At 43.9% G+C, this 25,107-nt stretch overlaps 1 protein-coding gene and 1 long non-coding RNA gene across 6 annotated transcripts in view; one reads left to right on the plus strand and one right to left on the minus strand.

Annotated features, from left to right (window-relative positions):
- Window positions 1-25,107, minus strand: part of NR1D2 (nuclear receptor subfamily 1 group D member 2) — an 83,451-nt gene that overhangs the window by 14,310 nt on the left and 44,034 nt on the right. For 4 of the 5 annotated variants that reach the window (XR_004904476.1, XR_004904475.1, XR_004904473.1 and 1 more), the window contains exon 8: window positions 18,138-18,404. Coding sequence is in view for 1 of the 5 variants with exons in the window: in XM_036031517.1 (XP_035887410.1) it covers window positions 18,370-18,404 (35 nt within the window). In the remaining 4 variants the exon portion in view is untranslated. Of the gene's footprint in view, window positions 1-17,958; window positions 18,405-25,107 lie in introns of those variants that run through there. The other variant, XM_036031517.1, reaches the window with a different exon arrangement.
- Window positions 254-24,263, plus strand: LOC118501818. Its single transcript, XR_004904480.1, has 4 exons — window positions 254-265; window positions 1,853-1,855; window positions 5,794-5,800; window positions 24,160-24,263. It is a non-coding gene; the product is annotated as an uncharacterized LOC118501818 (long non-coding RNA).

A 25,107-nucleotide genomic window follows, 5' to 3' on the forward strand; every position in this document is an offset into this window, starting at 1 on the left:
TAGGAATTCCTGTCCCTGGGAGTGGCATTGTTTCCCTCCAGATCCTCCACAGCACTAAGGACGGGGCTCCTTGCACTCACTACAAATGTCTCTAATGCTTTCCAAGGCCAGCTCTTCCAGCTGCGTGCCCGATTCCATTCCTTAAGTAACCTCCGTCCAACTCTCAGCAGCAGGCTCTATTTCCAGTGGCTTCTCTCCAGCCCTCAGATAGTCCCCCTCCATCACAAGACAGCCTTCCCTTAACCCTGAGCTCCTCAGGTGATTCGTTTCCCTTGAAAACGTGGCTTAAGATCACAGTCCCCAGGTGCATTTCTCAGTTCCCTGAAGTCTGGCTTCTGCAAAAACTTAACAAGGAAATGAACTCACGCAATTTAATTCAAATTATTCATTCGGTGCCAACTGTGTACCCCGATTCTTCGTTCTTTGTACTGACACAATAGTTAAACAGTGAAAAAGAATTGTAGAGAAGTAGAAGAGAAAGATAACCCTAACGACGTCTACCATAAATGTAGTGATGACTCTGTGCCAGGCATCCCACCAGAACCCTCACTTTCATTCACTCTGATCCTCAAAACAAGGCCTCGAGGTTGCTGCCACTGTCCCCTGACTGCGAATGAGTATGCAAGGCTCCAGGAAGTCAAGTGAACCTCTTAGGATCCCACAGCCAGTCAATGGCAGAACCAGCATCTGAACCCAGGTTTGTTTGTTCCAAAGTCCACATGTGGGCCACTACACTTTTAGAGCTCAAAGGAAAACACTGAAAATGGTGTTGCAGGCTGGCAGCGCTTTGAACGGTCCAGGATGGGTGGACGCAGGGCTACTGGAGGTTCTACCGAGAACATGATGGGTTCTGAGGTCAATATTAGAGCAACAGGTCCAAATTCCAGTCTTACACAAAGGCATATTAATACCAATCCCTCCACCAATAAGAAAGCTTTGCTCTAAGGACAAAACACTTTGTAAATATTTTCCATCAACCCCCACAAGTATCTTATTCAATTGTTAAAATGGGCTTCAGTCAAAGTTTAAAACAACACAAATCAGCTTCTTAAGTATCAACTGTCCAAACAATACTCAGTTTACATTTTCTTGATTCATAACATATCATTCAATCCACTGTTTAAGTTCTAGGAAATAAAACTCAACAGAATAATCACTATAAAAACAACATTACAAATTCTAACCAGGCAGAAATGAACTCACCCAAGGTTCAAACACTGTTTTTCCTATCCCCTATCTAAAATGAGTTGAAATCAATTTCCTGTCCTCTCCTGTGTTTCCTTCTTTTGTTAACTCATCGTCATCTCTCCTAAATTACTGATTAATTTTCTCCCGAGCCTATCTCATCAACTTTTTAGAGTATCGCTCTAGCTTGAAGTAACAAGCCAGAATGCAGTACAGTCTGTGGCAGTTTAATTCAGGCAGATTAAATAGTAAGATAATGAAACCAAGACCAGGCACGCCGTCTCACCTAAGCGCAGTGCCTAGGACAAAGCAGGCACCGATGACTGACGGCAAGGTTAACCTGTACGCCCACTATTATAGGCAACTGTCATAATAGTGTGGTTCCTGGCAGATACACGCTTGACGAGTCTTGGACGGCAGGGCAGGGATGGAGGCTGTGGATGGTGCACTGGGACTGAGAAAGGAGAGACAAACTAAATACCACGACACTCCTGGAAACAGAAGATGCCCTAACTAGTGTGTATCAGCATAGAAAAAAAATAGTTGGGAAAATTGGAATAGTGTTAGAAGGTGATTGCTTTGAATAAGGCGGGGAATCTCAGGGATTCATGATTTCGATGATACTGCATGATGATGCACAGGATCTGCATGGTAAGCAAGTGGAAAGTGAGTGCTATCCATGTACCATCTCCCTGACCCCGCCCTGCAAAGTGCCCATGTAGTGATACGCCCAGCCCCTCAAACAGGAAAATGGGGGAGAGTTTAATAAAGGCAGTATTTATAAAGAGGGACCACGGTTCAAGGGAAACCAAGGCAGGTCAAGGAGCCTAGACTGGCTGGGGACATCTTCCTTGACCACCCCAAAAGGGGCAAGGGAAGAAAGCAGTTATCAGAATCCTGAGAGGACAGAAAAAATTCCCTGGACTCACTCTCTCCACCCTGCAAAGCTCCCTGATGCCTCCCCTTGGCTGACCCCAACCAAAGTGCCAAGTCCAAGTCCTTGAAGTCCATCCAGGTCAGCCTCGCAGGGCAGAGCTGGGAGGAGAGGAGGGAAGAGTGCATCTAGACAGGCAGACAGGAACTGGCCAAGGATGCTCTGCACAGGGAGAGCAAAAAGGTGCACCAAGACATTTCTCTCGTAAAATAATTTTTACCTCACGGTAAAACATGGATCAAAATTCACAGGAGATTCCACTGACATCCTTTCCCCCCCACCCCAGATAATGGAACTGAGTCTCAGGGAGGAAAAGTGATTTAGTAAAGACTAATAAAAATAATGAACAACGAGATGCAAATTCATTGGCTTGTCAACAGAGCCCACTCTTTCGGCCACTCTGATACCCTGCCTCCAACAGCTATATTTTAAAAGTAGAATCTCAGACTGTAAATTGACTTGGATGTAACCCATTCTCATCTCACTGGCTCGAATTTTTTTTCTAAAACTATGGCATATGGACATTCTCACGTAAAACCCTCGATGAGAGAGTTAAGCAGTCTTATACAACGACAAGCAGCACAGAGAGTGCTCTATGTTTAGAAAGAGCCAACCCGAAATAAGAACTGAATTAACGTTTGAAAGGGTAGAGCCTCTTGTCTCAGTCTGGGCAAAGCTTCAGTTTTCAGAAATCCATGAAGATTAAAATGAGGCGTCAGAAGAAGCCAACATTACTGATTGTATGACAGCTTAGCAAGCAAAGCTGATGAGGCAAAGTTCCATTCTGCAACTTTATATTCAGTGAGTGGTGGGCAAAGGGGTGGGGGGGGGGGGGCGGTTCTTGTCTTTCCTTAGCAACTTTTTGAAAAGGAAGGCATTCGGTACCTCCTTGACACCAAGGAAAAAGCCAAGTTCAGAAAGCGTAAGCACTTTCTCTGTTCACAAGATTAACGACAGTTTACTCTGTGCTCAAGTGCTTTCCTGTTCTGAAAATCCAACAAAGGCTAATTAATGCCCGATTCCTCCTTCACACTCACAGCAAGTATCTCCATTAGCTTCTACATTTCCATGTACATATATTTCAAGGCAAGCTGAGAACTTTTTAAATGCTGCAGTAGGGAGGGTTCTAGGTAGAAACGTCTTCGGGCGCCACAGCCTGGCCAAGAGGCACCTCAGCTCAATGGAGTCAGACCAGAAGACTGGACAACCTCTTCTCGGCCATCCTGGTATAGGCAGGTGAGGTGCCAAGGGCAGGCAACTGTGCCAGAAAGAAGAAAAAGTAAAACAAAAAAAAACCTAAAGCACTTATCATTTATTTGCCTAAACTAAATTTCAAATTTCCTTTCTCAAAAAGAAAAAAGTTTTGCATTTTGCAGCATCTGAGAGATACGGTGGCATCAGAAAACCACAAAGCCTGTCCTCAAAGCCAGCAGAAACAGGTCTTGCCACTCTGGTCCTGGCATGTGCCACTGAGCAAATTTCACCTCTCCGGAGCTTCGGTTTATCCGACCATAAGATGGCAGAGTCGCGGTGTCCAGGTAACAAGGGTGACTGTGCCAGGTACACGAGAGATCCCGCCTTTGTGCTTAACCAACCGAAAAGCTTTACCAGGGGAGCTGCATTTCCTCTGTGCTCAAATTTGCCGAAGTCACACTCTAGGAATACCAGTGAAAATTTCCTTGTGGTGTCTAACAACACCCAGTAGAAAAATTAAGATACCAGCCCCAAAATACGGACCTTGCATTGTACTACAAATGCTCATTTTTAGCTGAAGATAGAAACAAAGTCAGTCCCCTTGTTCTACAGGCTTCCAAAATACACCGTGCCCCTTTCCAGGTCCTGTGTGTCTGTCCCGTTGTCTCAGAGGCCACACATCTCTGTAGGGCAAGGACCTTTACTTCCGTTATCCTGACACACAACGCAGGCGTTGGCACATGCATAGTGCTCAGTAAGCAGTTCTTGCGTGCACAGATGGACGGACCATAAATTACTGTCTCTATCACAGGGCCGTTTTGAGGATCAAATGAGATAACATATGTGGAAGTGCTTTGGAAACCATAAAGGGTTTCAAAAGAGCCCAGTGAATTGTCCTCGTTTTCTCAGTCCATAGGAAGAGAATGACAAGTGTTTTTCAAGGCAGGAAAAGCTGAATATCCTAACCTTAAGGGAAAGATGTAAAATTTAAAATGTAACTGTGCAATTTATTACTGCCCAACCATGTATAAAGTTGACTACCAGTCAAAGTTTTAAGTATCTAAGAAGTAAAAGTGCACTCTGGCTGGTGTGGTTCAGTAGATTGAGCTCCAGCCTGCAAACCAAAGGGTCTCCAGTTTGATTCCCAGTCATAGGCACAGGCCTGGGTTGCAGGCCAAGCCCCCAGTAGGGGGCACATGAGAGGCAACCACACATTGATGTTTCTCTCCTTCCCTTCCCCTCTCTAAAAATAAATAAAATCTTAAAAAAAAAAGAGGAAAAGTGACCATTCACAAAATTTCAGAGCACAAACTAGGAAAACACATACAATAAATGTGGTAGCAAAGGGGCACTACATAGAAGACTCTCACAAATCAACATGAAAAGATTAAAGTCTCACTCCAATAAAATAAGAGCAAAGGATATGAACAAACATTTCTCATTAAAAGAAATACAAGTCAATGTTATTAAACATTAAAGGAACATGTATCCTAAAATTACCTTTTTTATTTTTTTCCACCTTGCTTTTGTTCTTTCATTCTTGTGTTCTTTCTTTTGTCCTTCCTTTCTTTTTCTTTCTTTCTTTTGATGTACTTGACATAGGACACTGTACACACTGAGGTATACAATGTGATGGTTTGATACCCAAGTCTATTGTAAAATGTTTATCACACATCCTTCCCCTCACATAATTACCATTTTGGGTTTGGGGGGTTTTTGTTTGTTTGTTTTGTTTTTGCTGTGGTGAGAACAGTAACACTTGGTTCTTTCAAGCACACAACTCGGCACTGTTAACTATAATCACCATGCTGTACCTTAGATCCCTGGAACTTATTCGTCTTATAGCTGAAAGGTTATTCCCTCTGATTCCATATATAAATGAGATCATGCAATACTTGTTCCGTGTCTCACTTACTTCACTTAGCATAATCCCCTTAAGGTCCTCCCATGTGTCATAAATGGTAGGATTTCCTTCTTTTATGGCTATAGAACATTCCATTGTATACACATACCACATGTGCTTTATATCCTTTCACCCATCGATGTACATTTGGTTTGTTTCCATGCCTTGGTGATTGTGAATAATGTGGGAGGCCGCTCTGCATGGTGAGGGCCCAGCTCCCACTGGACAATGCACAGGACCCACGTCCACAGCTAGGTTCTCCTGTGGGGAGTCAGGCCTGCAATGTGCCTAGGCCGCTGTGAGTCTTGTTTTTTGCTAAAATTCCCTCACCCTGAATTGAGGACATTTACTGCAAAGCAGCTTCCTAAAATCCATGCTAAACCTTCCAAGGATGAGTGTAAGCGGTCCAACTACTTTTGCCTTTTCATTCTCAAATACCCCTCTTCTGTGATGTGATTAGCAGCATTGGCTCCTTTGTTTTCTATAAAAGGTAACCACCTAAAGCAAACCTGTGCATAGTTAATGAGGATCTTCTTGTAATGTGCCCAGTAAGACAATAAAAGCTCACTGGAGCAAGGGTGAAGGTTTTTGCTCCCCTTGAGAGAAAAGCTATGCTGTCCCTTTTCCCCCACCGGACTCCTTTTCCCCCACCGGACTCGGTCGTCCGTGTGAATGTCTCATTTCATCCATAATGACACGGACCCCACGAGCCAGGGTGTGCATCAGAATAACACTGCAGTGAATACAGGAGTAGAGCTATCTCTTCAAGACAGGAATTTCACTTCCCTTGGATATACACCTTGAAGTGCGATTGCTGGATCATATGGTAGCTCTATTTTTAAATTTTTGAGGAACCTCTGAGCTATTTTCCATAGTGTCTGTACCAATTTACTTTCCCACCAACAGTATACCAGGGGCCCCTTTTCTCCACATCCTTGCCAGAATTTACCAACTCTTTATCTTTTCAATAATAGCCATTCTAACAGCTGTGAGGTGATATCTCACTGTGGTTTTAATTTTCATTTACCTGGTGACTAGTGATGCTAGCACCTGTTCACAGAGTGGTTGGCCATTCACACACCTTCTTTGATGAAATGTCTGTTCAAGGATTCTGCCCATTTATTACTTGGGTGGTTTGTTTACTTGTTTTTTGCTGTGAGTTTACTTGTCTGTTTGCTATGAGTTATACGAGTTCCCCATATATTTTAGATATTAACCCCTTATCAGATACATGGATTGCAAATATTTTCTCCCATTCAGTTATTTTTTCATTTTGCTGACTTGTTGCTGTGCAGAAGCCTTTTAGTTTAACGTAGTCCCTCTTGTTGGTCTTGCTTTCGGTGCCTATACTTTTGGTGTCATCCACCAAAACATATACTAAAAAAAATGGTTGTATGTATTCATATGTTTTCACGTTACTAGTTAGCATCCTTTTATTTAAGCTGAAAAAAAAAAACTCCTTTGAGCATTTCCCGTGAGGCAGGCCTAGTGTGAGCTCCATCGGCTTTTGTTTCAGAAAGTCCAGCACACCTTCATTGCTGAATGACAGCTTTGCTGGGTCAAGTATTCTTGGTTGGCATTTTTTTTTCTTTAAGCACTGTGAATATATCTATCATTCCACTCCATCCTGGCCTGCTACGACCTTACTGGGGTTTCCCTTTTATGAAAGAATTTTTTTTTCTCTTGCTGTTTTTAAAATTCTCAGTCTTTGATTTTAGACAGTTTTATTGTAATATATCTTAGAGAATTTCAGTTTGGATTAAAATTATGGGGTAACCTATTAGCTCCACGCATTGTCTTTAGTTACATAGACCATAGGATACAGAGCATCAGTAACTGCATGGCCCTTGTCAAGTGCTGGGAGTCGGGGGAGGTGCAGTAGATGCAAGGGCTGTTGGGGTGCTAAGGGCACTTCCAGATCCAATGACTAGGACCAGGGTAGGCAGCTGTGTTAACTATAGCCAGCAGTGTGCACACACTTGGCTGTGAAGGCCAGGTATAGGTACCTGTGTAGTGGCAGGAGACAGTTGCAGACACACAGGTGAGGGCTGGGATGAGCGCGGAGGGCCAGGGCCCACGGCAGGCACACTGGTAGCTGCAGGGGCCCTGGCTGGCTGGCAACTGCAGCTGGGCCCAGTGGTGCAGGTGAGAGACTGAAGGGCAGGGCTGAATCCAGGCCCACAGTGTCTGTGGGGGTCTTGGCTTTCAGCAGTACACTTCCATGGCTGCAGGATGTCACCATGGGTGCACACACACAGTGGAGCCTGGCGACAGGAGTCAGTCTAGAAACATGCGGGTGCATAGCTGGAGGGGTTAGCTCCAAGCATTTGCCTGGAGATGGAAAGCAACTATGGGGGCCTAGGCTAGTGTCTTGCACTCATGTGGCCACGGAGCTCTGGGCTGGCTGCTGGTGTGGGTCTGGGCTCCAACAGCAATGGAGAGTAGGAGGAAGGGGAGGGAAGGACTCAGGTGACTGGTGTTTGCAAATACCTATGGGGAGAATACCCAGGGAAACCTGCAGGGGGTCCATGGCGGCTGTTCTGGCCACAAGTTTCTTCAACGTTGAAAGTTACTGGGTCTCCTGCAGGGCAGGGCCCTGGGAACCAGAGTCACTCCACGTGCCTGGCTGATACTTGTGGGGGCTGGGGGAGGAGGGATACTTTCCAGCGGGAAGTTCCCTCTTCACACTCAGCAGAGCCTGCCTGGGGAATGGGATGATGCTGGTAAAATGAGTTGTTCTTCCTTCCCTTTTCATGTGGTTTTGCTCAGTGTTTTGGTTCTGCAGTGTTGTTAATTTTCTTACATGGACTCTTGGGCTCTCCCAGAGCTGTTTTTGTTCATGGGTAGCCGTCTAATTGTTGATCTTCATTTTGTTGGGGGACGAAGGCTGGGGTTTTCTACTTCACATCTTGGTGACATTACCTTTTTTAGTCATCACATTCACAGACTATATCACACCTTTTAAAGCTTGTAATACACCAAATGCTCTGGAATTTTTTTTTTTTATAAATTACTACCAAACTGGGTTTTCTCCATTCTATGCTGATGTGATTGCTCCTTTAAAGCTAATTCCAAGTCCTACATTCATTTCTATTACACTCAAATTTCAAAATGATCTTAACAGGTCTGAATTCTAAGCTGAAATGAATAATCAAAATTTCCTATCTGTCATGCCAACTCTCAATTCCAGGTTATATTTTTATCCCAAGTCATTTTTATTAAAGATGAATATCTCAGGAACAAAGACAGAAAGCCGATGCGACCGGATCTAATGAGGAAACCTCCACACAGTTCATGGATGAGAGAGGGCTCCTGGGATGGTGGGTGGGAGTGGCCCAACGAATGGTCCCAGCTTGGGGGTAGCAAAATAAAGGGGCGGGGGTGAACAAAAAAAGCAGGAATAGATGGGGCGGAGAGGTTGTGGGCAACTGACCACATATCTGAGGTTAATGGGTGAGGTTAACAGGTAAGGCAGCCAGGTGGTTCACCCCATACCACCTGTGCCAAGCAGAGTGAAGCAGAAGGATGGATGCTTGGATGAAAGAGACCACACAGTGCGCTGGGTAGCTAGAGGGACCCAGAAGTAGCATGGAATCTCACTGTGTACTAACATCCCCCCAGCATCATATCTTACCTGTCCACTGGGGGCAGTATGATATAAAACAGGAAATCTCAACTATCCAGAGGAGTACAGAAGCAATAATGTCCTAATATTTGTAGGAAACTAACAGCAGGAGAAAGGGGTGGTAAATTCAACAAACAGAACTAACACTGAAAGAAACAAAGTTAATGGAACAAACAGGTAGAAACTTTGCAAAAAATACCAAGAACAGAACCAATCATAGAGCTTGGAAAAACAAACAAAAAAAATTAAGTAAACAACACAATGGTATGGGGTGAACCACCTGGCAGAGGGGCAATTAGTAAGTCAAGAAATTCTCTCAGATTGCAGCCCAAAATTTCAGAAGGGTTAAAATATGGAAGAAAAATTGGTATAATTTATGTTGCCGTCCATTGGTAACAAATGAGTCACAGGTTAGTTAATCAGTCCAGTATGAAGCGGAGAACACCCCACAAGCAAGCCTGAGAGGGACGACTCACTGGGCCCACCATTGTGACAGACAACCATACACCTACCCTACATTCTCTGCCATCACCCGGTATGTGCCTCTATTATCACCTTTCACCTGATGTTATAGTTAGTTTACTTGTCAGTTTCACTGGAGGAGTCTCATGAGAGTAGGAAGTATTTCATTCATCTTCTCAACCTATGGTGGGTTGCTCAGTGTCTAGCACATAGCAGGTACTCACTAAAGGTTTATAGAATTAAATTACTCCTGTGGCAGTCATCCAGAGTACATACAGGGTGTGGCACAAATAATGCCCCTTTTTTATTTCAAAATCATAAACATGTAATTCTGTAACATAATGACATCCCACTCAAGCACACCATATGCCGTTTTAGGTGAAATGTTCAAATTAAAACTATAAATTATTACACCCATATTATTACCTTACCAACCACACTCAAGCAGGCTTCTTCTGCTGGACCCTGTAGTATGAGAGCACCTGGCTCCAAAAATAGCTCTGGACCACCTGGGCTGTATTTTCTTTTAAAAAATTAAATTAAATTCATTGTTTTCAATGTAAAGGTAACCTCCAGAAGAAATGATGTAGAATGTGTAACTTCTAAGACATTAGGGGGAAGGAAGGCAAAGAAAAACATAATTCAACAGAAGTCTTCTGTAGACTTCCCTCAGCCATCTACAAATAAACGAAGCATAACTGACAATACGGCAACTTGAAACAACATGAGCATCCAACTTAAACTGAAGACATAAGGAGAGAACTCTGCGGTCAACAACTGGGGTGCCACACACACGGCACATTTATAAAAACTCTGTAGCAGGCTAAAAAGAAAATATTGAAACTCCAAAAAGCAAAAGTATTCAAGTCATATTGTAACACAACTTAAAATTCAGAAAACAAATAAAAAAAAAAAAAACATTGAATAGTCCCTCCCGCCACCTCTGGCCAAGGAAACTTGCCACATAAAAAGGCAAACTCTTTAAAAATGCCTGGGTAAAAGAAGACATGAAGTAGAAATTATAAACCTAAATACAATGCTAGCCATAAAAAAAAAATACAAAAAAAATAATCAAATGTCTCCTCTCTGCAGTCCCAACAGGTCCCGCCTCCATTCATCATTGGACACGGCCACCAGGAGAGGGCGACCTTGAGCTGAGGCAGTTCCTGAAGGGGATAGCTGCTGGAGCCTGCCTGCCCACAGCAGCCGAGACAAGTCCTTCTCCAGCATGGACTTGAGTGGCTCATCACCATGTACAGCACAGACTGAAAAATGGGCTTCAATTGAACGACTACATAAGGGGCAGCTAGGTCTCCCAGACCCCTGCAGGAGAAGAAAGTCCCACTCTCTGGAGAAATATACCAGGGAGGCTGCAGACGCTGGAAGACCAGGAAATAGGGGAAAGTTGGGTTGAGGCTCTGGATTAAAAGCAGTCGATTTTGTGAATGTCTGCCTCCTGAATGATGAGGGTTCCTCTGAGCTCCCTTTCCCAGACAACCCCCCAGAACTCCCACAGCCAAGGTGGAATACCCCAAGCAAGGGAAAGAAAGACCCTTCTCAGGAGAAACCGAACAGCCCCAGAGAAAAGACACATAAGTACAAAAATCTCAGGATCTCCCAAAAAAGCAAGCTCACCACCCAATCACTTCAAAGGGGGGCCACCAATGCAGAAGCCTGACCCCCACACACAGGTGCCCCAGTGAGTGCCTCACTCTTCATTCTAACAGATCCCTGGCTCAGCAGTACTAGACAGTTAAAGAACGCCTTGAGCATAAAATCCAGGGAGCAAAGCAAACAAACAGAGAAAGGAACTGGAAGAAAGTGAGCTATGCAGGACATTTAAAAAAGCACACAAAAAAAATCCTTAAAATGAATATACACAGAGTAATAACAGCATTGCCATGTCCACGAACCAAAGGCAGGCTGCTATTTTTAAAAAGTGGCAAAGAACAAGAAAGAGAAGGAGCCCTCGGAAACTAAAGCTATGATAGTCACGACTGAAAATCGAATAGGAAAGTCAGAAGAGTAAACCAAGCAGATGTCTCAGGTGATAAGTAGAAGGAGAGGAAATCAAATAAGCAGAAAGGAAAAGAGTAACAGAATCAGAGGCTCCATCTATGAGGTTTCACTGCTCAAGTATGTGGGTTCCAGAAATGAAGACCAAAAAAGCAGGAGAAAGCAGTTTTTTTAAAAAAGTAGGAGGAGGAAGTGGAGAAGAAGAAAGGCTCCAGAACTGGAGCATGTGAATCTTGGGTATAAAACTGCCATTTATAACCCAGCATAATAAATGAAAAGAGACACACCCACAAGACATCACTGCGGAACTGCAGGGCACCAGGAACAAAGAAGATACTATAGAAAGGGAACCCTCGTGCACTGTCGGTGGGAATGCAGACTGGTGCAGCCACTGTGAAAAGCAGCGTGAAGTTACCTCAAAAAAGTAAAAGTGATCTGCCTTTTGACCCAGTGATTCTACTTCTGGGAATTTATTCTAAGAAACCTGAAACACTAATTCAAAAGAATATACACATATGTACCCATACATTCATTGCAACATTATTTACAATAGCCAAGGTTGGGAAGCAGCCCAAGTGCCCATCAGTAGATGAGTGGATGAAACAGCCATAGTACATTTACACAATGGAATGCCATTCAGCCATAAAAAAAAATAATAATAAAATTTTACCCTTTGTAACAGCATGGATGGACCTGGAGAACACCATGCTACGTGAAATGAGCCAGTCAAAGAAAGAGATGTACCATATGACTTCACTCATATGTGGAATCTAATGAACAAACTGAACTAACAAGCCAAATAGACACAGACTCACAGAGAAGAGGCTGACAGCTCTGAGTGAGAGGGAGATGGGGACTGAGCAAAAAAGAAAAATGACTCATGGACATGGACAACAGTGTGGTGATCGCTGGGGGCGGGGGGTAGGACGGAGGTAGAAGAAGGTATGGGGGCCCGGGTAAACAGTAAAGGAAAAAATACAATTTTAAAAAAGAAGAGGCTATAAAAGATTCCAGACAGCAATGTAGGAACATCATCAAGACAGGGAAAGATGGAGAAGCCAGGAAACAGGGCACCTGACAGAGGAGAGAGGGAAAACTTCCAGGGTAAAAGTAAGTCCCAGGAGGACAGCAGGCCCAGGAGCACTGAGTCCAGACTCAAGCCAAAAGGCGGAGGACTCAGGAGGCAGGTTGGGGGAGGAGGGCCGAAGGGGTTCATGAGTTATCTGCCGGAGGGTATGAAATAGAACAGCAGTAGGTACAAAAAAAGCTAAGCAAAATAAATGTATGCAGTTAACAACTCTGGGAAAAGCAAAACAAAAGAAATCATCATGTTAGTGCAGTGCTTGGTTTAGTAGTAAACAACATGTACGTATAAAAAATATTTACGAGGCATACACATGTAAACATTGAATATTACGATGGCCAGAAATGTTGACTGGGCTTTGTTGGGAGAATGAGGAAAGCAAAGTATAGTTGAAGGACTGGTTGGGGGGAGGAGTAATTTGCTCCCAGAGGTAAATGATCATCTGCCATAAGGGCAAAATCAGTAAATCAATAAGTTAATACCAAAAACCGAATAATCAAGAAGAATAGAGATGGTACTTAGGAATATGAATATTTAGGAATCCCAGAAACAACCACTGCATCAACAGAAAGTGGCTCCCTCCTAGGAGGAGGGATCAGAGATCCCCAGATTAAAGACACACAGATACTAAAATCTCCCGATCTCCCAGTGAAAAAACCAGCTCACCCAAGCACCTCCCAGTGGATGCCACCGATCAGCAAGCCCAGCCAGCCCACAGGGAACTGTTATTTAAGCCTCCCCATCATAACTGACTTTCTTAACTTTGGTAATAAAATAAATTTAATTTTCAGTAATGACTAGAACAAAGAGAGGGTTCTTCATAAGGACACTCTTACAAACCACTGTCCCAGTTCAGCCCAACAGAGCCTAGAGGGTGGCATCGATTCAACCCAACCATGAACTCTTCTTTTTCTGTGCTGGCTTGAAAATCAACATCTTCCCGTTAAAACAAGCCCAGCCTCGGATTAATTAGTGGACATGCTGGTTTACATTGGCATTCAAGTGGTGCCTTCAGGTTCAGTCTCAAGTTAATTAATGACACTCTCTGTTGCACTTGAATTTCACATGCCTCATCACTCACAATTATTTAATTTGCCTTCTGCAGACAAAAATTTACTCTTGGCTCTCAATAAACTTGTACAAATTTACTCCCACCCTTCAAACAAGAGGAAGGGAAGCCACCTATGAGTCCATGAGGAGCCTCAAGGCTCCTCAGAGGTGAGGAGGTGAGAGATGAGGAGGTGAAGACTTCATCTATCTAAATCACACTTTGACTAACGGGAAGCTAACCACTTTTTTGTGCTCCACTTTTAGAGAAAATCTCACAGCATATCACACACATACAAAGACACACAGGAGAACTGATATAAAAGACAGACTCACAGAAGACCAGACCCAAGACAAAGCTGGACATTAGTGCATGCATCAGTCAGTTGCTGTGACCCAGCTCACCTCACACCGAGAGCACCTGGCCTCCAGCAAACGCCGGGGCTTCTCCAACATCCCAGACCCCGAAGGTTTCATGCAGCTCTCACATGTGGGGAGTTATCGACTCCCAGGCAAGCCTCGACTAACAGGGCATAGGATCCGATGGGGACAGGGGTCCACCCTCCGTGGGCCATTCTGAAAGGCATTCGAAACACTAGTCAAAATGCTCCAGGCAGGACCTAGTCCCAGTCACTCTCAACACTGACCTCATCGACATGCCCTTTTCCTTCTTCCCTTGCCCTTCCTGGCCCCTCACCTCTGCTCTTTGGCACTGCTTCCCAAAGTCCCCACACTGAGTCTTTGTCTCAGGCTAAGCTTTAGAAATGACACCAGCTAAGAGCAAGGAAGACCCAATGTCCCAGTTTGCCTGGGAGTGAAGGATTTCCAAGAATATGAAACCTTCAGTGATAAAATTGAGAAAGCCCCGGGAAACCACATAAATTTACCCCAGTAAGGCAGTGAAAAGGAAAGATACCAAAGAAGACATTGAAAACATAAAGAGATAAAGAGGAGAGGAGAGAGTCTCTCCACTGTCTACACTAGAAGCTTCACTATATCAGGAACCTCCATACTACAGTTTGTACCCCTTCCCCCACTATTTTTTAATATTATGTGGATAGAGATGGTAGCGAATTTAATAACACAAAAAATATATACAAAATGTATAGTGGAAATAAAGAAGCAATGCTAGGAAATCTAGCAAAAACACTCTAGAAATTTCAAACACCAACTTAAAAACTATGAAAATAATAGACTTCACTAACAGTAAAAAGAACACATAGATAAGCATTTTATTTACCTTGAAATAAACAGTTAGAAATTGTCATTTTAAAGAACTCTATTCACTATAGCAACAAAACTTATAAAGTGCCTAAAAATATACTTGAAAAGAAATGTACAAGATTTACATGAATAAAACTATAAACACTCACTTTAGACTCTAAAAGGTGGCCTGAATAAAAGGAGAGACATTTTCTTGCCTCTGGATGGGAAGTCTCATAGTTCTGAAGATGTCATCTCCTTCCCAAAGTAATGAGAGATTCTCATTGCAAGCCCAACAAAAGTCCCAATATTATTCCTTAATGAAATCTGACAGACTGATTATAAAACCCTCTAAATGAGAAAATGTTCAAGGATAGTCAAGTGATGTTATAAAAGTAAGAACAATATGTGGGACTTGATCTACCTGATATCAAAAAAAAATCTTATAGTATGCAATAATAGACAAAGAGAGAGATGAAAGAAAATAGGAAATTTTAAAAGAGACCCACGATGGATCAGAATACATTCAGATAAAACATAGCATGTAACACCAGTAGAAAAAGGAAGAGTTATGCAAGGAATGTTTTGGGGACAAATAGATACTCATTCAGAAAACCTTTAAGTTGGATCCCTACCTGACACAAACATTTATTAAAGATCTAGGGATAAGCACAAAAGGAAAGAGACATTTTCTGTCCTCATAGAGCTAACAAGTGAGAAAACCGATATTAAGTCAAAGAACCACACAGATAAATAAAAACCACTACTGTGGCGGAAGCTGAAAAAAAAAATGCTACTTTCTCCTATGAGATATCCAAAGAGGGGGAATTGATTTAGGGAAGTCAGGAAAGGCCTCCCTGAAGAGGAACCGACTAAACTGAGTCCTGAGATCCCAAACAAGAACAAGGATTTGCTGGGCGAAGAGCTGGAGGCAGTGGGCCTGGCAGAAGACATGGCTGCCCACAGGCTCACAGAGGAAGAACTCATGGAGCATTCGGGGAGCGAAGGTGGGCTAGGATGGCTGGAACCCCACAAACAGGAGGAAGCATGGCACAAAATGAGCCTGAAAATGCAGGCAAAGGCCACATCATGCAGGGCCCCTGTGGTCACATTAATTGTCCCCAAACCTATCCTAAGAGCAATAGGAATCCATGGAGAGTTTTAGCCAGGTGGGTGACCAGAGGAGACATGGTTTTAAAAAGATCAACTTTGGCTACAAGGTCGAACAATGTAGAATGTAAGCAATAGCAGTAGTCCATGTAAAAGGTATTAATAGCTTGGACCAGGGTGGCAGCAATGAAAATAGAAAAAGGGTGCACTGATAAAGACATTTGAGAGGTAAGATGTACACGAGCTGATAGTAGATTGGATACTGAGGATGAGAAAAAGGAGGCGTGCAGAGTGGAGGGATGGCTATACCACCCACTAGGATAAAGAGCACAGGACCAGCATGCACCGGGGAAACCACAAATTCTAGTTTAGACCTGTGGAATTTGAGGCATCTGGACATACACAAGTGGAACTATCGAGTAAGCAGTGCAGAACCTTACGGAAAATACCCACATTTCACTTTTTCAACAGAACAGGAAATAGAGCAACATTAACAGCCACAGCAAATAACCCCACATGTGGCCTTACTGGGTTGAATCCTCACTCAGGGAGAGGTCAAAAGCAGGTTGTGAGCAGCGCTCATCCACACGCTCCGCAAGGACTCAGGGTTCCTTATTCTCAGGGCCTCTCCTCCCCTAGGGCCTCCGAGGCCTCTGCATTCAGGAAGAAGTGGAAAGAGAGGGTGGAGACCGCACACCTGAACGGCCTGAGCCAGGAAGGGACACACCTCTCACCTTACACATCACGTCCCACCATGCTCCACTGGTGAGAACAGCATCCTGGCTGAGCGGCTGCGTCCCCGGGCAGGGCTGCCAGACAAAATACATGATACCTGGTTAAATCTGAATCCCAGGGAAAAAAATAATTTCATAGTATCGGTATGTCCCAAATATCGTATCTGAAATTCCCATTTAACTGGGACTCCTGTTTTTCATGGTTGTTTGTTTATGTTCTTGCTAAATCTGGCAAGCCTGTCTATGGCAAGACCACACCCTTCGATGGACAGTGAGTCATTTCTGCCACATGATATAAATGGCCTGGAGTCAAACCCCACCACATTTCCTGTGCGGGCTAGGGGTAGGGAGGGATATGGTAGCTCGTTCTTCAGTTCGAGAGACCAGGAAAGAGAAGACTTTAGAAGCAGAGGATGAATGAGGTGTACTCTTGGCAGAACTTAAAGTCGAAAAACACGATTCCCTGTCATTTTTCCATATAGTCAATGAGCATTTATGGAGCACTACTGTGTTCTGCGTGCCATGCTAGGGGCTGAAGATCCAGAGAGTTGCAATCCGTGCCTTAAGAAGCTCACAATCCCAGGGGATTCGGGGCAGGAGGGTAGCATAAATAAACTGATGAAGGAGCATTTAAGCCAGACGGCTGGGAATCCGAAAGGCATCCCAGGGAAGATGGTGGCTGAACTGAGCCCTGGAAGTGGGGGCGGTAGGAGGCCACCCAGGGAGTAGCAGGTGGTACAGGACACTCAGTCGCACTAGAAACTACTGGAAAACTGGACAAAGTATGTAGCACAATTGACGGCAGCCAGAGCAAGACTATAATCTCTGAGAGAAGGGAACTAAACAAGGTGAGCCCTCCCTACAATTGCCCCGGTTTTCTGCTTTAGAGGCAATTTCTGGACTTGGACACAGGAAAAAGAGTCCAAACAGAAAGTGGGAGACACTGAGTTGGGTATACAAACACAGGCGCTTGGGGAGGCTGAGGTAGCTGGAATTTATGGGGCAAGAGTCTCAGGCAGGAGGGAGCTGTGCAGAGCAAGTTTTCCGGAAATCTGAAGAGGGGTCTCCTGGAGTCTCTGACGGAATGCTATTCTGCACACCCTTAGATAAAGCGACACAAAGCCAAAACAGGACAACTGTCGGGTGGCTATAAGCAGAACAATTTCCGGAACCCATCCAGGGCTGGAAGGTGCTCTGAGCTCTCTCCAGCCAGAGTGAAGACTCCCTGAGTACAATGACCCACTGACGCATTCAGAGCGACCGACCCCCGAAGTGCCATGCCCTTCGAGTAGTAAAGGCTATTCTAGACCAGAACTAACAAAGCTTAAAAACAAGCCCAGAAAAGATCAAGCTGATGTGCACAGAAGTTTACCACCTATCAAAACAAACTTGGACATTCTGTTAGCAAAATCCAAACACCCAATGAAATGTCATTTAGAATGTCAACATCTAATTTTAAAATTAGTCGACATGCGAAGAAGCAGGAAAATGTGACTCACATCCAGGAGCAAAATTAGTCAAAAGAAACAGAGTCAGAAATAGCCGAGATAATGGAGTGACCACGTGAAGGTGTGGGGGAAGCTGATGGAAGTCCAAACCGAGAGTGCAGTTGGAACACACAGCACTTCTGGACCACTCACCTGGAGAGCATCCGGTTCCGTCTGGTTACACTGGTGAGAGGAGGTACTCAGGACAGACAGCCACTGCCATGGGGAGGCTGGGCAATGAGGGGCAAATATAGTGGGAGGCTCCCTCTGGAGAAAGCCAGCAGACTCCCATAGGTCTCGCTGACTGGCGAACAGAACGGCTGCCTTCCTTCCCACTAGGACAGCCAGAATCTGGTGGTCTCTGTCCTCGTCCAGTCTTTCTCACTTATTTCTGAGATGCACTTGGATGAAACATTTGCACTTCAAAAGAGGGAGTGCAGCTTCAGTGAGCACCTACTGTGTGCCGGACACTATCCTGGGCACTCCGACATACATTATTTCACTTTATCCCTATCCTAGCCCTGGGAAACAGGTACGTACCTCCTTAGAAATGGAGACACTTAGGTCCAGAAATTAAGAATTTTGCTTGTGTTCAGTCATGCAAGGTCCATATGAACTAAAATCTGTGAAATGTATTAAGTCAAACTGTGAGGAATGTTCTGAAGTGCTCCTCTGCAGTGCAGTCTAAGCAGTCAGACACACCTGGGTCCAAAGTCAAGTTCAGCCGCTTGCTAGATGTTTGCTGCTGGAAAGTTCCCAGCTCTTGAAGACTCCGGTTCTACGTGTTGAATGGAAAGAGTATATCATCCTTTACTCTCTATTCATATGATCTTACATCTCTTTACTCAGGAAGCCAGAAGGAAGGTTAAGTGAGAAGATTAAGAACATAAAGAACCCGGAATACAACCAGGCACATAGAAACTGTTCAGTAAATAGCAGCACACTCTGTCCTCCTCCTCTGTGAGTTCAATATCTAACTGACCTTACACTATGGTCGGAGGATGAACATCAAAGTCACAACTAAGTCAAATAGAAAATATTTTTTAGAAAACATGTAAGTCAGTGGTTCTTAAAGTGAGATCGCTAGACAAGGAGCACCAGCTGGAATTTGATAGGAATGTACATTCTGACCCCACCCCAGACCTCCTGAGCCAGAAACGCTGAGAGTGGCCCCCGCAATGTGTTCTTAGGAGCCCCCTGGGTCACAGTGAAGTTTCGGAACCACTTGCAAAACAGTTTCCCCACTGCACTAATTTAATTCAATTATTGCAGAGCCTGTGGTTAGATACTAGCAACCAATTTGATAATTGCTCATCCTTTTGTGTTTTATGGTGGTTTTTCAGATCACTTTAGTGTATTCTGCTGATAAAACCTCTCTACACAAAAGAGTAAACCAAGTAAAATGATGTTGAATTAACAACCTTACAAACAGGGTCTAAGCTATTAATTTGATGCCCCTCCCCCCAAAAAGCCATTTTAATTGCCAAGTGGAGGAAGTGAAGATTAAATTGGTAGCATCTTCCCTAAACCTAATACAAGGTTACCACGCAGGACACCTCCAAACTCCCACCAGTCCACGGTGAATACTTTTTCCTTTTTCAGCTGTTCTTGTCCAAATCCCTCACACTAAAACTTCGTTCCTCACTCAGCTGTTCTGTTTCCCTAACATGCAAATTTGGAAAACAATGAAGCAATTTTGATTCAGAAATCAGGCACTTGGCATTAGGTGCAAAAGTCGATGTACTGAAGACCTCAAAATATTGAAAGCTACAAAACAAGAACTGGATGTGGCTGGGCAGCTGAAACCAATTACGCAGGAACTCTGGCATCAAACGTAAATGGCACATCTGAATACTTAGAATGATTCTCGATTATATTTTAGCAGCTTTCATTTTCTCCAACTGCTACAATACTCATCCACATTCCTCTCCCAAAACTATACTCCTCCATCCTTGCTGGCCGATGATTTCAATTGTTCTCTGTTTTCTTAATCTTCTCTTTTATCTCCATCATTTTTTTTCATCATTTCATGCTTTTTCTTATAAGGCATGCACCCAGCATCTGATGCCTCTACAAATGCAGGGAATTTTCTTCCTGTCCTTGAAGTGACAGCTTGTCTTTCTCCTCAAGTGTCTTTGTTGCAATGCCTGATAAACTGTTTATTTTTCCTAACAGCTTCCCTTTTTTGCCCGAAAAACAAGCATTAACCAAAAAAGTCCTTGTTTTGCTAAATTGCTACTCTTTGCAATTCCTGGTGCTAGAGCGCCGCCTGCTGAGTAAATGAGAAGTAGCAAGTCACACGGCCTTTGGTTTAGCAGAGGATGGAAGAGTTGGATTCCAGTGGCCATTTTCTCATCCTGGGTAGTCTTTAGAAATGACTAGTGTAATAATCTTGATATGGTCCCTCCCCTAACTCTGTTACAGAACTCGCTATGCATTATCCTTGATAGCACAATGAAAACCATAGTACAGCAAATCCGTATTTTTACCACCATCCACCAAATACTTAGCAAAATGCCCCACACAAACTAGATGCTTAATAAATATTTGTAGCTAGATAAAATTCTGTAAAAGCATTTATAAAACTGTAATTTAAGTGTTGACTTTTCTCAATAATTTAAAGCTCTTCGAAGGAAAAAGAAATAAAGCATATATTTGACCATTAGACCCTACAGCTTACCTAGGTTTGCATCATAGGTTTTCAAAATATATTTGAAGAATTAATACTGATTATATGATTCTAAATATGTAATAGTCACCATCGTAGCACCTATCATGTGCTAAGAACTGTTCTAAGTATTCATCAAACATTTTCTCTAATTCTTAAAACCTGCCCGTTGTAGAGATGTGGATGAAAATCTCAGTGATCTTTGAGCATCTTGCCCAAGATCAGAAACTCAGGAATCTTCCAAATCTGCCTGACCCTGACACCCATGCACTTCCCACTCTGCCAACCACCCTTCACAAATCTGAAGCCAGAACCAGAACTAGAAAATACCCTCTTTAAAGAACCCAAGTGCAACTGGGCAAGCCCCATCACCACCACCATCACACTCACACACACACACACACACGCACCCATGATCTATCTACCTTCCTTCCCAATAAATAGTGACACACCCACATGCAAGGTTACAAACACAAAATTGCCAACAAGGACAGTGAGGCCTTTGTCTGCACCAGCCAATGATGTAGAACCTCTGACATCATATGACAGTCTGCTTCCCCCATGACAGAGACCACAGATCATCCCAAAGGCCTTTCTTATAATAAACTGAGGCCAGTTTTCTGTCATCTTCAGAGCTTTTATCTATAATTAGCAATTCTTCTTCTGAGACACTACAAGGTTTAATTACTTTTCCACATTGTGAGCCTTTTAAATATATAGGAAATGTTCTACCATATCCCTCTAAACCTTCAAAATAGCACTCATTCCCCAACAAATATAAACCAGAAAGTCTGATTTTCTGTGCAACTTGTTATGGACTCAACGCTTGTGCCCGCCCCCATGCATATGTCGAAGCCCTGGCCCCCCATGTGATGCTGCTCAGAGGTGGGGCCTTTGGGAAGTCAGCAGGTTTAGATGAGGCCATATGGATGGGGTCCTCATGATGAGATTAATGCCCTTATCACAAAGATGTCAGAGAGCTTCCTCTGTCTGTCTCTTCCTCAGTCTTGCCCCCTCCCTACCATGTGAGAATTGAGAGTATACTAAGAAAGAAGCATTTTCAAGACAGGAAAAGGGCCCTCACCGGAACCTGACAACACTACCACCCTGATCTCTGACTTCCCAGCCTCCAAGATTGTGAGAAATTTCCATTGTTTAAACCATCTATTCTGTGGCCATTTGTTATAAAGTGATCTGACTCTACACAGCAGTTTTGTGCCTTACCATAACCCATAGTATATTCAATATGCTATAGATTTTACTTTCTAGTGGTTACCTTTTCAGGTGAGCTATCTAGATGACCTTACTGTATAGGTGAGAAGCTGAAGCCTACGTTTATACACACATACATATTCTTCACAAAGAAAATGCCACAGCAAGTTTTTGCTCTTTACCAACCACTAACTTGCCATCTCAACTGAACTCAAAATCCTCATTTTCAGGGCTTCTCCATAACTCCAACACATTTGTAGTGCCTGGTTTCTCAGAAGCGTACATTCTCAACAGCAGCCTGGGACATTTTTCTGCTAGGAGCCCATACACAGGCGAGAAATGCACACACCAACAAAGATGACAAACCCATTGTGGGACACCAAAAAAATGGCTACAAATTCTTCTCCTCCTTGTACCTATACGCTAGCAAATTACCATTATAGCTCCTTCCATCAAAAAGTAGAGTCTCGGCACTTCCGGCCAAGATGGAGGCATAGATGGACGCACTGTACCTCCATGCACAACCAAGATTGGATCAACAACAATTTAGAGGCAGAATAACATCCAGAACTGACAGAAAATTTATCTGAATGGAAGTCGGACAACCAAGAAGTTAAAATAGACCTACCTGTTCATCCAGACTGGTAGGAGGGGTGGAGACGAGCGGCCAGGCACGGGTCACAGCGTGAAGAGCAGAGAGAGTTGGGCGCAAAAACCATCCAGGGGCACGTAAGGCATCTGGGGCGCACAAGATCGCAGCGGGTGGACCCTGAGTACACAAGCAGCAGCTGGCAGACCCAGTGAGGCAGCGATTGTGGAGCAGGGCAGAGCGCGCAACCCAGGATCCCAGATAAGGGACTAAGGTCCCACAGAGAACAGACCTACCGCCATTGTTCCCTCTCGACCCCGCCCCTACATACAACGTCACAATCTAGCGACTGGGGTGCCCAGCCCAGGCGAACACCTAAGGCTCCGCCCCTCACCGTAACAAGAGCGACAGGACCAAAGGCGATGGGCGGGGGGCGGGCGGGGGGCGGGCGGGGGGGAGGGGAGTAGATGGCTCAAACAGAATGAAAGCCCCAGAATCAGTACTTTTAAGCGACTAAGAGACAGCCAACCTATCAGGTGCACAGTTCAAAGCATTGGTGATCAGGAAGCTCACAGAATTGCTTGATTTTGGTCGCAAATTCGGTGAAAAAATGCAGGTTACCATAAAAGAAATGAAGGAAAATGCACACAGAACCAATAGTGATGGGAAGGAAACTGGGACTCAAAACAATAGAATGGACCAGAAGGAAGAAAGAAACAACCAAACAGGAAAGAATGGAGAAATAAGAATTCAAAAAAATGAGGAGAGGCTTAGGAACCTCCAGGACATCTTTAACGTTCCAACATTCGAATTACAGGGGTACCAGAAGGGGAAGAGGAAGAGCAACAAGTGGAAAACTTATCTGAACAAATAATAAAGGAGAACTCCCCCATTCTGGCAAAGGAAATAGACTTTCAGGAAGTCCAGGAAGCTCAGAGAGTCCCAAAGAAGTTGGACCCAAGAGAAACACACCAAGGCAGATCATAATTACATTAGCCAAGGTAAAAATGAAGGAGAGAATCCTAGAAGCAGCAAGAGATAAGGGGACAGTCACCTACAAAGGAGTTCCCATCAGACTGTCAGCTGATTTCTCCAAAGAGACCTTACAGGCAAGAAGGGGCTGGAAAGAAATATTCTAAGTCATGAAAGACAAGGACCTATATCCCAGATTGCTCTTCAGCAAAGCTTTCACTTAGATTGGAAGGGCAGATAAAGTGTTTTTCAGATATGGTCAAGTTAAAGGAGTTCATCATCACTAAACCCTTATTTTCTGAAATGTTAAAGGGCCTTATCTAAGAAAAGAAGATAAAGAAAAAACATGTATAGTAAAAGGACAGCAAACTCACAATTATTAACAACGACACCTAAAGCAAAACCAAAAGAAACTAAGCAAACAACTAGAACAGGAACAGAACCACAGAAATGGAGATCACATGGAGGGTTAGCAACAGGGGAGTGGGAGAAGGAGAGAGGGGGAAAAGATACAGAGAATAAGTAGCATAGAATGTAGGTTGAAAATAGGTAGGGGGAGGGTAAGAATAGTATGGGAAATGTAGAAGCTGAAGAAATTATAAGTATGACACATGGACATGAACTAAAGGGGGGGATATGGGTGGGAGAGGGTATACAGGGTGGAGAGGAGTGAAGGGGGGGAAATGGGACAACTGTAATAGCATAATCAATAAAATATATTTTTTAAAAAAAAGATTTTAGAGAACTTTCTTCTCCCAGCCCTTCAAAGAGTCCCAGGATGCACAAACCATACTTTTGACTGGAACATCCGGTTCTTAAAAGGTTTTGTCCAAATTCATCCATTATATTCATATAATATGAATCCATTATATTCATATAATGGGAAGATTTCCAGATTAGTGGAAATAGTCCTTCCCTTCTCTTCTTCGTCCTTGATTCTACCACTTTGAACAAAGAAAATGAAATGGTTTCTTTATGAAGCATCAGTGGGAACAATCGTACAAACTTCTGGGCAAGGGAATGGACTGGGATAACATTAGAGAATTCCATGGTAAGGAAAGAAAAGGCGCAGTATGACTGCAAGGTGCTACCAGGCTCTTCACAAAGCCTTTTGCAAAACATTATCTCCCTTAATGACAGCAGCCCCAGAAAGCAGGTGGGGAATTGTTAACGGTCCAGCTGGAAAAACCTGCTCACACGAGCTCAAGCAAATGAGCTCCCCTCCCAGCGCTCCCCTCCCAGTGCGCTCCACTGCCTCCTCTGAGAATGACAGGAAACCCTTCCCCCAGCACTTCCTCAGTACCACCAGGTTCCCGTTATTGCATAACAAGGTGCTCCAAACCTAACAGCGTAAAATAGCAAACACTGTATTTTGCTCACAGATTCTGTGGGTCAGGAATTCAAGCAGAGCTGGATTGGGCAGGTCTTACTTGGGTCACGTGAGACGTTGAAGTCAGATGTTGGCCAAGGCTGCAGATATCTGAAGATTCTACCAAACTAGACATTCCAAAATGGCTCACTCACATAGCTGGCAGCTGACATTGGCCATCTGCTGGGAGCTCAGCTGGGGCTGTTGACCAGAAAACCTACACATGGCAGTCTCAGGGTAGTTAGACATCTTACCTAGCCAATAAAGGCTCCAAATGCAAGAGTCCCAGCAGCCAAGGTAGAAGTTGCATGCT

The sequence above is a fragment of the Phyllostomus discolor genome, chromosome 7 (assembly GCF_004126475.2).
Source record: "Phyllostomus discolor isolate MPI-MPIP mPhyDis1 chromosome 7, mPhyDis1.pri.v3, whole genome shotgun sequence".
NCBI lineage: Eukaryota > Metazoa > Chordata > Mammalia > Chiroptera > Phyllostomidae > Phyllostomus > Phyllostomus discolor.